This window comes from Lissotriton vulgaris, chromosome 1_1 (genome assembly GCF_964263255.1).
Source record: "Lissotriton vulgaris chromosome 1_1, aLisVul1.2, whole genome shotgun sequence".
Lineage (NCBI taxonomy): Eukaryota > Metazoa > Chordata > Amphibia > Caudata > Salamandridae > Lissotriton > Lissotriton vulgaris.
This window is the reverse complement of record NC_141685.1, coordinates 1873834309-1873847404: the sequence shown is the minus strand read 5'-3', so window position 1 is coordinate 1873847404 and position 13096 is coordinate 1873834309. Positions and strand designations below refer to the sequence as shown.

General features: G+C 42.0%; 1 protein-coding gene across 8 annotated transcripts in view; it reads right to left on the bottom strand.

The window, feature by feature from the left end:
• Positions 1–13096, bottom strand: part of ST7 (suppression of tumorigenicity 7) — a 579549-nt gene that overhangs the window by 141741 nt on the left and 424712 nt on the right. For all 8 annotated transcript variants that reach the window (XM_086919396.1, XM_086919395.1, XM_086919397.1 and 5 more), the window contains exon 8: positions 4625–4722. In XM_086919396.1, the coding sequence (XP_086775522.1) occupies positions 4625–4722 (98 nt within the window). The remainder of the gene's footprint in view (positions 1–4624; positions 4723–13096) is intronic.

Genomic DNA, 13096 nt, shown 5'->3' with positions numbered 1-13096 from the left:
GTTCAGTGTAGTGCACTTGGTGGCTATGTCCTACGACTTAGTACTTTCACACTTTTGAATTGGAGGTGGGCTGTACCTCCTTCTCCAGGTGCACATCATATTCAGAAATATATTTTGAGCACTAGGTCTTAACTTACATTCATTTGTTTGGTTAAATTGAGTGCATACTACGCTGCTTTAGCCCACTTATTCAACTTTCTAAAAGTGTCATTTTCAGAATTGACTTAAAATCCTACTTTACTATTAAAGAGAGTTAATTTACCATTTTTTAGACACCAAACTTGACATTCCTACCTTCTCCCAATTATCACTTAATTAATGTAATAAGGTAACCCAATACAGATCAATCAGTATGGAAATTCATCTGGGCAGGGAAGAAACCAAAGACCAAATTAACAACACTGCAACTGATCCTACAAGAAGGTGGCTTAGGGCTTCCTCACATTCAAAAATATTTTCAACCCACCTTCTTAGACTATTGTGGACGCGCACTAACAGCACATGACTAGGGGCTACATTTTTATCTTCATCAAATGTTATTGGAAAAAAATACAAATTTAAAATCTTTTATTAAAATCCCTAGGCTCCCCAAACACTATAGATTTAAGACTCCCAGCACAATTCATGATAGATTCAATCAATTAAAGGAAGAGTATCAATTTACAACCTTACACCCGAAAACTAAACTAAGACAATGCAGGGAACTAGAACTTTCAATGGTTCCACATACTTAAAAACGTTGGGAAAGGCTAGGAATTCATCTGATAAAAAAATGTAGTAATGCAAGGAGAGATGAAGTCTTGGGAACAAAACAGAAGAAGTCTTGGCCTTAGTATTTTCATAGCTTCAAATCTAGAGTCTATTGAAAAAGCTACCGCTTCCTGAGGGTTCACTTCCCAAAGCCGTAACTCAAGTATTATATGTTAAACAAATGTTAGGAATTGGGAACTGGTACCATATCCTGGAGCAACAATTTTATGATCAAATAGTCCAGAGAGCTCTTCTAAAAATACAGGAGACCACAGGGTATCATATAGAGGCAGCCCAAAGGAAGGACTATAATCAATGGCCCACTACGGCCATTCCCGGGGCGAATTTCAAACAGATTGTGGGGTGAACCTTTTCAGAGGTTCACCGGAGCAGGGGTTCGCGCTTCTTTGTGCACTGGTCCTTTAGACTGACAAAATAGAGATTGGCATGGAAGCTGTAATATCAAAGAACTCCTTAATTAGGACTCATGAGTGGAACTACATCGATACATAACCCTAAGTCAACGTATGAGGCAGCACTTGGAGTACAGAAATCATGGGCCTTTTATACTGTGATAGTTGCAGTGTAAGCATGGAGGTTCACAAAGAGGCAGTACAAGTGTACACACAAATAGCTAGTTACATATAAGGATACATAAGCATCGCTTAGTCAACAGAGTGGGAGGAGTTACAGAACTGCTGACATCAGTTAAAATAGCTTGACAGTTAAATCTGTAACATGTGCATTCTAGCAGCTACAGGCCTTTCTGAGCATGCGCAGTGCTCAGGCTCAGTGCTGCAGGAGTTAACTATAGAAGATGACCCAGACGTAATAGAGAAGCAGGCAACAGCAAAGACGGGGAAGCACATGGCAAACACATGACTAACTAAAATGAATGCTACAAACAAAATTGCTTCAGCTCATGCTAACAGTGATCTCTGCCAAGTTTCCAAAGGATAGCACTCTTTTCCAAATGGCAACTATACAACACCCACGAAACATTGCACAAAATGTTCCCAAAAATATCATCAGGTTGTCTTAGAAGTAATCACTTAAAAGGGGACTGGTTTCATATCTGCTTCTCTTGCCCTAAACTGACCGACTACTGGACTAGGGTCTTTCAGTCGATTAGTAGAAAACTTAAACATAGCATACATCCCAACTCTATGGGTATTTTATTTGGAATCTCTAATCCAGCTTCAACTTTGCAACAAAAACTATTTTCTTTTAATGCTTCTTTAATAACTAGGTCCCTGATTTTACAAAATAGGAAATCACGGGATCCACCAAAATTCGCACAATGGTTAGCCAAAATTAGAAGCACAAAAGAAAGAGAAAAACTCTATTCCCTTAGGATAGGGGCTATCCAGAATTTTTTACAAATATGAGAAGAATAAAATTAAAATCTGTAAGTACTTTAGCTATGAAATAGGCACAGAAATAGAAGTAGATAACTAGCAGTGGCTTGAAGAACTTTTAACATATCGTATATGTCATTACGGTTTGTTTATTGTATCATAGGCATTTGTACTAAGGGGTAGATGCCCCCTCTAACCATCCAAGAACTACATTAGGGAACTAAAACTAGGGAAGAGGTGTGGTGCCGCGGTAAGGGAGACTTACGCTGGAATCTGGGGCTCATGGTTCGATCACTGGCACCGGCGGCAGGTCAGCCCGGCACCATGTGACTCTGGGCAATAGCTTGCTTCATCTTCCCTACTGCCCCCAGCGCCGGTATACCTTCGGGTAGCTGTTTGCGCTTTACAAATACTGGATTTACATTGCACAAAACTATTTATTGTACTAGAATTATGAACTGTCAAGATATTGCTTTTTCTTTTTTGTATTATAGGTCTGTGATCTATTGAACAAATAAAGTTCATTAACAAAAGCTAACTCAATATTACCATATGGTGCAGGCACTAATTTCAGAGTTTTTCACAACCAGGACAAGCAAAACTTAAAGGGACATATCCAGCGTTTTGAAATACACTGGAACTTGTCCTCTCGGATTTGTAGGGCCTACACTAGGAGTGACTCACATGTGTTACAAAAGAAACTTTAAGCCTGGCAAAGGCCTCAGACGTGTTTACAGGGATACTTAGGTGGGGGTACAAGGAGTGCTGCAGACCCACTGGTAGCATGTACTTGTGGTAACACTTTACTAGAAACTTATAAGTAAATTAAATGTGCCATTTGGGTGTAACCCAATTTAAAAATGTTTAAAGGAGAGAGCGCAAACACATTAGCACTGGTCAGCAGTGGTAAAGTGCACAGAGTCCTAAGGCCAACAAAAATGAATTCAGCAAAAATAGGAGGGGTGAAAGTAAAAAGTGTAGGGCTGACCCTACAGAGAGGGCCAAGACCAACAATCTCTCTGGGTGGTCTTTCTCTGGCCTACATTATGTAACCTTTCTCCAGCTTATTTCCCAGCATCTTGTTTTCCTGTTCTTTCCATCCTCTGCTGCTACCCTTCCATGCAATGAATCTTTCTCTGCAACGTAGTGGTTTAATACTCTGAGGTACCTCCTTCCACTGCTCTCTAACTTCCCATCTGAATCCTGCTTCCACCCTCCCCCTTATTTATCGATATTCCTTTCTACCAATGTAACCTTTTTCTCTCTTTCTCTTCACCGGTTCTTGTCCTTTTCTGACCCACCTTCTCAAAATGAGTTGAGAGGTTGAAAAGTTAAGATGAAAATGCAATCAGAAGGAGGCACATGAGTTCACTTTCAGAGCAAAACGAAAGCAATAAGAGTGCAAATAATCAATGTGATCAAGATCTTAACAAAACCAGGTGCAGAATGACAGGCACTCGTATTATGGGAGCAGAAAAGCCCTACAAAGGAGTTGGTGTTAATGATGTAAATGTCTATACAGAAAAAAACACTTTCTTAAATCACTGAAAAATAGTAGGTCCAGTGGATTATTCAGAATAGTCGCAAAGACCTTTCACTTTCCAGCAATGCTATCTTCTGTTAAAAGAATCTGTAATGCGCCAACTCACCCTTGAAGCAACATCCTGGTGCAAAACAGATCCACCACCAAGAGTGGTGCACAGTGGAAGAGCGAGGAAGCGTTTGCACAACTAACAATAGATTGACCAAATAGAATTAGGTTTGCGAAAGAGGATGATCTTGGTCTTCTCCCCATTCAACTTGAAGTAGTTGTCCTTCATCCCAGTGGCCACATTGGTCAAGCAATCTATAAATTGCATCTGGTTGCTTCAACATTGTCAGCAATCGGTATTATCAATTTCACATTGTCTGCAGAAGAGACTATGGCGATGCCACTGGCTCTCACAATAGCTGCAAAGGAGGTCATATAGATGTTAAACAGCATTGGACTGAAGTACAAGCCTTTGAGAACACAACAGGGAACTTGCACGATTGGATTTAAACAGAGGAAGATGGATTAGCGGAGATCAGCCTGAAAGGAAAAACTGAAATAATCTATGGGACTTGAAAAGTAGGCTAATTTCAAGCAACGTCTGATCATAATGGTATGAGAGACAGCATCAAAGGCTGCAGAAATGTCAAGAAGGATGAGGGCAGCAGTCTTGTTTACATGCATCAGTCAGATTCTGTCTGCCTGTGATACACTCATGCTGAGAAAACTCCATCCAAGAAAGTATGCTATTTTAAATCTTTTTGAAGCAATAGTGTCCAGAACCTTGAAAGCATTAACGTGGTAAAATAGGAATACAGATGACAATGTGCACAAAATGTAGATATATTGACCTCCTAAAATTAGGCAAACTTTGTTTAAATATAATGGAGGCACTAAGCAGTATATGAGTTATATCAGTATTGTTGCTGTGTCTTATCGTAAAGAGTTTTAAAATGAATCAAACTGCAAAGAAACCCACACTCACATCTCTCATCATTTTGACTGCCTCTCTGGTCCTACCGAGTTTTCTCGAGCACATGGCCAGTCTCCTTTTAATGTATACCAACACGTTTGTGTCCCGCCCTGGAAAGAAAAAATAGATGATCAATGGGAGTGGTAGAAATAAGAAAAAAAGACATTCTGCAAAGTTTTTCTTTTTTTAAAGATGTTTCCAGTGCAGGCATCATTGCCACAGAAAAGGGTACAGACAACTTTAGCAACTATAAATTAGGAGGAATTTCTAAAATGGCTACATTTTACATTTTAGGGTTGTAATCCCAAATTTTAGCCCAGTCTGATGTGAAGAAATAATTCTATGTGTTTTAAAACCTGTTTAAGTACTTTGATAAATATAAACAATATGTATCAGTAAGCATATTTAATTTACTACAAGTACCCACAAAATGGAAGGAATTAGTATAAATTATTTTTTAATATTGCATTTTAGACAAAAAGCATGCTAGATTAAGTGTGCTGAACTCAAAGGTAGTTGGCACATTAACACAGTGGACATGCCATTAGTTTTGATGTGTGCAGTACATACATCCTGAGGTCTAATTCTGCTACTAGGAGTTCCTAAATCACTCACTTTTTGCAACCTGTGGGATAGATTTGCTGTCCAAGGCATTGATCACCAACCGCTTCTATATTAAAAGCTACTTATGTTTAATATAAATCATCACAAATTATTAGTTTTACAATTGTAACCACTTCAGACAAGATGCCTTTAACAAAAGGGTAAAAATACAAATGCTGTATCAATTTTAATTCTGAATATTTCTACATGACGTAACAGTCAAGCATGCAAGAAGGAAAATCAGTAGTAAGACCCCCCAACGCACTATGAATGACCATTTAGATATCAGCCTTAGATATATTTTTATGCAAACAACCGCTTATTTGTCAGAAAAATACGCACATTTTACTTTGAAATACACCCTTTTCAATTTTGTAAACATACCCAATTCAATCAATCAAAGACCGTTCACTTACTAGCCAGAGCTAGACATAGGATAGGGGAGCTACTCACAGGTGCCTGGAGAGCTTCCTTCAGGTTCTGTGCTACTCATTAGAGAACCACTGTCTAAGATTGTGTCGTTATGTGGCTCCTGGGATAGCCATGCTGTCTGAGATGCAGGATAGTGCTATCTCTGCATCCTGACCGTTAGCCCACAGTTTGACGTACGTTTCTCTACTGTCTTAACCAGAGATGTATGTTTTCCAAAACTCGAGCCTGTTATCTATACTACTATAATAAAGGAGAAAGTTTCAGACTTTGAGGCGGGTAAACTCCGGAATCACTGCGCCAATCTACACACCTGATACACCGTAGAAATTGTCAGGGTGTGTAGATGGTTATAGGCTATATAAAGTTTAAAAATAAACCATATTTAAAAAATTAATATTTTAAAAAAAGTAGTCCCCCCCCCCCCAAAGTAGCGCCGGCCGCAACGTACGTGCTCACGTCGAGGAGCGGCGTCAGAGGAGCTCCGGCCATGGCACGGGGGAGGAGTCGCGGAGGACAAGCGGTGAGGAGCAGAGCCGCGAGGAGCTGTGACCTCAGGAGCGGCGGAAAAGGTAAGCAGGCGGGTGTCAGTCCAGGCGGGGAACGGCCAAAAGGCAATGTCTGGGCAGGCGGGGGTCGGGGAAGGCGGGGGACAGGGATTGGCTCAGGCCACGCGAGGGTCGGGCCAGGCGGCAGGCGGGGGACCGGGCGGGCGGGGGCACGGGCTGCAGGCGGGGAATGGACAAAAGGCAATGTCGGGGCAGGGGGGGTCTGGGAAGGCGGGGGACGGGGACGGGGATTGACTCAGGCCACGCGAGGGTCGGGCCAGGCGGCAGGCGGGGGACGGGGCGGTCAGGGGCACGGGCTGCTGGGCAATGTCGGGGCACTCAGGGGTAGGGGGAAGCCTAAAAACTCTCGGACAAGGTCGGGACGGGCTGCGAGTATATTTATAAACGTGGGGAAAGCTCTGCCTACTAAATTGCACATAAGTATTGCATCCTTTAAAGAGACATTGTGTGCTGTAGTGCTGGTTTGTTGCATCTATGCAAATTGAGTGACAGCTCTGCTCTATATTGGGATCACCTGTAACATCTGTGCAATCCGACCGACAGCGCTGCTTTCAAATGAACAAGTAACCTAGCTTTACTCTGGAAGCTAGCCCAGCTGTCTGAGGCTCATCTGTTACATAAATAGCTGACACGATGGTTTGCCTGCCCAACACCCATGTATAACATTTTTGTAACCTAAAACCTAGCTCTGCTATGTAAACGACTGTAAGACTGGAATCACTGCCTGCACCTGACCATCCCCACTTCAGTCTTTAACCCTTACAATTCCTGTAGCTCTGTAGGACTCTCGCCCCAAGGCTCTCCTGCTGGCTGCACCTCGAGGCCATCCACTGAGCGCAGATATCCACTTGCATAGCGGATGCAATCTCTCTTTCTAGCCCTTCCTGTCGCTTGGCTTCAGTTTGTACACCTCTCTACCGCTTCCCTTAGCTGGGCATCACACTGACTACAATGTAAACTTAGATACCAGCCCTCCAATATAGTTTTAACACAAGTACCAGTGGCGGCCGACACTGAAAAATATTGGTGGGGTGGGTGGAGGGGGTGGAGGAGAGGGGGCCAGCGGGAAGCACGCAAGGAGTTAATGATTTTTTTTTTTTTAAACACACTCTCCTTGTGCTGCCACCGCCTCGCGCTCCTCTGCTGCAGTTTCCGTCCCAGGAGTCCCTGGGAAAGCATCATGGGTCCCATCTAATCCCCGCGCTGCTCTCAAGCACGAGTCCAGCGTGGGGATTGGCCTCTGCAGGCTGCTTTGACTCTTCACTCAGGACAGGGAGTCTGTGCAGTTTCTCCAGCCCGGCTGTTCAATACAGCCGAGTTGGCGAAACTTAAGTGTGCATGTGTGTTTGGCCGGCCTGAGATGGCCGCCCAAAAACACATGCGCACTTAGAAGTGCAGAAACCAGTCCTCCTCTCCTCTCCCCCTCCCGTGCCCTGGCCCCACCCCTCCCAACACACGCTGGCTCAGAGCCAGCAACTAAAAAATAAAATGATAGTAAGATATTGTTTTATTCTTTGGCTGCTGGCTCTGAGCCAGTGGGGCGAAGGCTCCACTTGCATGTACAAACCAACTAATGCCTCGAACAACAAATTCAAGTATGCATCATTTAAATCACCTTTTATAATATTTTAGAGCCCTCCTGCACTCTTACCCACACTGATTAATGTTTTGCATACATTTCTACATACAATTTATACCGTCCCAAGCCAGTGATGTTGCCAGTGTTGTATTTGTTTGTTACGTATGGTGCTTTGACATAGGTAGCTGTGATCATTTGTACATACACTTATATTTCCACAACAATCAGTAAAACAAAAGTCATATTTAGGGAGTAAAGTCACCACGCTTTTTTTATGACAAGTGAGTATAAATAAAACAGAAAACAACCCTATATTGAAATTTAAGCCAAAAGGCTGGATAAGAATACAAACAAATATGTGGCGTGAAGATTATCATTGGAAGTGATGTTTGTATAGGTCACTTTACAGTAGTTGATATAAACCTGGGGCAAAGAGTGGGCAGTATGTACATAGGGACATGAAGCAACCCTGCTTCAACGCAAGAGTGCATATGATTTAGATGGACAGGGCTTTAGGTGGCAAGAGGGATTTTTCTCTACCCACCTCTATGCAGGTTCACCCAGGGAGCAAGATGGGTGCTCCTGTAGCAGCTAACCTCTACCAATAAACCAGAAGTGGTGCTAGTTTAGAAAAGTTGCCGTGTCGGCCGTCAAGCCATATAGTTCTAATAAAATTGTGCAGAAATATGAGGCTTCACCGATTCTTTGACTGTCTACGCTAGAAATTGAACAAGGGTGATAAGTGTTGTAGAATTTTGAGGCAGATGGAAATGCACGTAAAAAATTAAACCACTGCTCGGATAAACACGACAATCATTAGCATTGCTAAGTAATTATGAACTACATTCATTACAAACTTTTGAATTATTACACACGCCAACATAAATCTAATTCCTTAAAAACAGGAATAAGGTGCAAGTATCAAGTCTTAGTATTTTAAAGAGTCTAGTGGCTTGTAGGTATTCATGTGACGGGGTTTTGCAAGGCAAATCTCTGACCTTCAGTTTCAAGACACACAGAAAAAAGGTAAGCCCACAGCCTACAGCCCAAAGCCTCGCTTTCATATATTTAACTACTCATCCTGCCAACAAGCTAAAAAAAATAATTATTTCTTTCATTGAGGACTGCAAGTGGGAAATGGCACGTGACACTAACCCAGTTTCAGACTCCCATAACTCCTGCCCATTTTAAGTATTGCCATATGGGCATCCTCACCCTATAAATCACAGTTAAGATTGTACAAGGACAAAAAAAACACCAGTTTGGTTCTCTTAGGCATAATCTCCAAACCCCCTTCCCCTCAGATTACTGACCTCACGTAACCATTAAGCAAAGTAACGTGTATCTGACCACGAGATCCATACACAAACGTAGCCTTCTCATTCAGATGCAATAATCATAAACAACTGCAGCTTAGCCAACTTTAAAACCATTGCTCCATCCATGCTTAGCTATTCTAAGCAACCGCATCGCATCACAGCCATCACATTAGCCAGCAAAAACACACACCAACTGCCTTTCATGCTTCTCAAGGCTCATTCCACAGTCCACCCAGCATCAAGCATAGCACCTTCATATAGAACTTAAATGCCATCATTGTTATCAGAGACCTGGCTCTCTCAATCAACCTACATCCTCAAACTCTTCCTACCGAAAGACAACCGTACCTAGAAATGTAGTTTAGGCAAAAGAACAGGAGGAGGAATGATGGTTATTCAATGAAAATCCAGGCCCTGCATAATTCAGCAACAGCTCTTCCTCAGCTTGTTCTCTAGCGCATCGGATTGTACCACCTACCACCTCAACTGTAGACTAGATGGAAGACCACTTCCTCTGAGGTGATTATTATCCTTGCATCAATACCAAAAGGCGTTCTGTGAAGCCCTTCACCATAACCATTTCTCATCCAAAGTATCTTCTGGGATGCTTCGAAGAACAGACAGCGAAAGCTGTTGTTGAAGAAGCCCAATGAAGACCCTTATGACATTAGAAATGAATGTCGCACACACCCGCCATCTGATCCTTAGCATGGACGCACAAACAATCAGAATATCAAGAGCAATAACCTCCTTCACAACTACTAATCTACTTAAGACCACAATCCAGCACATAGATGACAGCTGTTCAGTGGTCATTGATGCATTCCAGTTCTCAGATAAGGGAAACCTTTTTGTTATTGTCCTGCACAGACTTTCAGCAGTCTTCAATACTGTAAATCATCACAAGCAGCGGAATACTCCCTCCTCAAAAATCAGCTTCAATAACATTCTCCTGTAGTGGTCGTCATGCTGTCTGAAGAACAGTTTCTGGTCCATCCAGATGTGGTCCTGTAGATCCAAACCTATGTCACTAACCCCAACATTCCCCAAGGATCCATACTTTCTCTTCTAATCTTCAATCCCCACTTGGAACCTGACAAAAACAGCAAGATTCATCACTATACCATCTGAAGAACTGTCTCGATATAAGAGAAGCCTGGATGCCAAAGCCATTCCTCAATATTAACCTTTGATGGTGGAGTCTGTGTTCCTCGCCAGTGACCACCAGTGGGATCAAATGGAAGTCTGGCTCTCAACACTGAATCGCAGATTCATCCTACAGCTTGTCGATAGTGACAAATCTCTGGGATTCTATACTAAAAGCAGCATCTGCTTCAGACTCCACATTGCAAAGACAAAGTAAACTGCCTGGGTTCAGCCGTCACTGCTCTGCCAAATTATGTTTCTTTAAGGTTCAGACATTAGAACTGCTCTCCGAGCACTGCACCCATTACATCTAGAGGATACAACATGCTTGACATTAGTCGAGAGTCCCACTTGATGTTACCGAACAGTATTGTCCTTGCTGTGGTCCATGTGATTAAAGTGCTAAAAAAGCTGGACAGCATCACCCCCATTATCAGAACACTTGATTGGCTCCTGCTACAAGCGAACATCACATTCAAAGTTAGCTGCTTCATATTTACAGCAGTGAATTCAAGCACTCCACCAAACCCGGGAAATAAGACCAACATCTCAAATTCAGAGTGTTTCCAACAGCTGAACAAGCACCATGATTAAGACCATCAAATGGAGAAGACAACAGATCTGCAATGCAGCGGATATCGGAATCCAAACCCCATCAAGTCCTGCATTTTTACTCCACTTCCAGAAATAACTTAGCCATATCTAATAAATCAACTCCTCAGTTATAAGGCAACAGGTGGGAGGAGGGCTCAATGGATCACTTGTAATTCCATTCACTTCCATTTTGCAATTCCTCTCTGAGCTAGTGATGATTCCGTCCCATAGCGCCATTATTGTTCATTGCCTAGCGTTGCACAGATATATTTGAGCTTTAAAAGGAGATACACACTTGAAGCATCTCACTTTATGCCTTAATGCGTGACTGAACCAGACAGTAAGCATGTGTAGACAATGGCAAACTAACTGTAGCACATTTATCTCTTTCCTCGCAACATGCACACAGCAAAAGTGAATAAACTCCAACCTAGAAATTTCCAGTTGCCAAATGTTAGCACCATCTTTAAGCCAAATACAAATAAAATAATAGACTGCACAGAGAGATAGGGCACAGTTTTTTCTATTTAAAGTAGTACTCTCTAGTGTCTACCTAGTTTTATCTCACTGTTAATATTCTTTCCACGTCAAGAAATATAATCGGAAAATCATCAATAACAAGCCTATTTCCACCAGCAGGTTCAAATTTAAAACTCAAAAGAGCACGACTGATCCCATCACTGTGAAGCACATTTAGTGACAACTTACAGTACGAAATACATTTTCTCTCTAATCTTTACAATGTTCTATATAGTCTAGAGTGCTGAAGTAGGCACTGCCTCATACACAAGAACCATACACAAGAATCATTAGCTACAAAGTAACATCATAGCAAAACAAATCTTTAAAATTGCAAATCTCCGGTTTTACTAATTGGATTTTATTTTTCATTTTGGTGTTAATAATTAATTACATTTTACTCTATTTTTCTAAACTGGTGTGGGATATTTCTTGTGTTGTGTTTCCACTCTAGTTGTAGTGCTGCATAAATTATTTTCTATAAGAAGACATACAATACAAATTTACGTTTTTAAATGAGGGTAGCACATCTTCCATTTCTTTTCGCTTGCTGATCAGTTAAATGTATTTTTTAAAAGATATTTTTACGTATTTTGTGTCCTGAAGTTATAACTGAAATAAAATATTCAACACTAAGTTGGTTGCAACTCTTAGACGGGTGTCATTGACCTGAAACAAACACACAGCAGATATTTACCACAACATATTCAAGGGAAGGCAGGCCTCAAAGGGCAACTTCTGAGATTGCCCAAGTCTCCAAAGGCATCACAAAATGGCTCCAGGGGAAGTTTTCAGATACCTACAAATAAGACACGCCTTACAGGCGGGCTTTCCAAACTCTGAGAACATACCGTACTCATTGCCACTGGAGGATCGCTTGCTGGATGAGCCACTATACTCCAAAGCCATATCTTTAGCATATAAAAAAGTTAGCAATAATCTGCCCGATAGTTTTCGTAAGCTTAAGTAGCAGTGGGAGAGAGACTTGGGATCCATTGATGAGGAGGATTGGCAATTGGCCCTCATGTCCCCTAGAGAAGCGGCCATCACACTCAGATTTAGACTGATACAGTTTAGGATTTTACACTGGTCCTATATGACAGGGATAGCCTTGGCTAAAATAAGCGCAAGGCCGGATGACCTCTGTTTGAGGGGCTTCCTACAGCTGGCTACCTTCTACCATACTCTTTGGGAATGCCCGGGACTGCATAATTTCTGGGAGGAAGCCACAAATCACATACAGACAGTAATGAGAAAGACGGTAGTGCTGACACCACAACTGGGATTATTAAACATCTGGGCCGCAACTGACCTTACCGAAATCGAACAACAGCTAGTGACGTTGGGATACACACTGGTAAAGAGGGAAATGGCGAGGGGTTGGGGGGGGGGGTGCGAGACAACCTTCCACTTCTTTGTGGGTGAACAAATTAGATGGATGCATGATTGCGGGGAAAGAAGTTTTCATAACCAGGGGATGTCCCAAAAAAGGGGGCAGAAAATGGACCAAATGGAATGTTTATCGTGGAGACATATGTATATCCCCAATGGTGGAGTTGGAAATGCGCAGAACTGACGACAGAGATGTGACTAATTAATGTAAATGCTTTGCTAACCTCTGTACAATGTTCCATGATGTGAGTAACCAGTCAATATTATCAATCGGTACCATCTGTATGATTGTCATTAAATTTAATAAAAACATTTGCTTTTAAAAAGTAAGCCT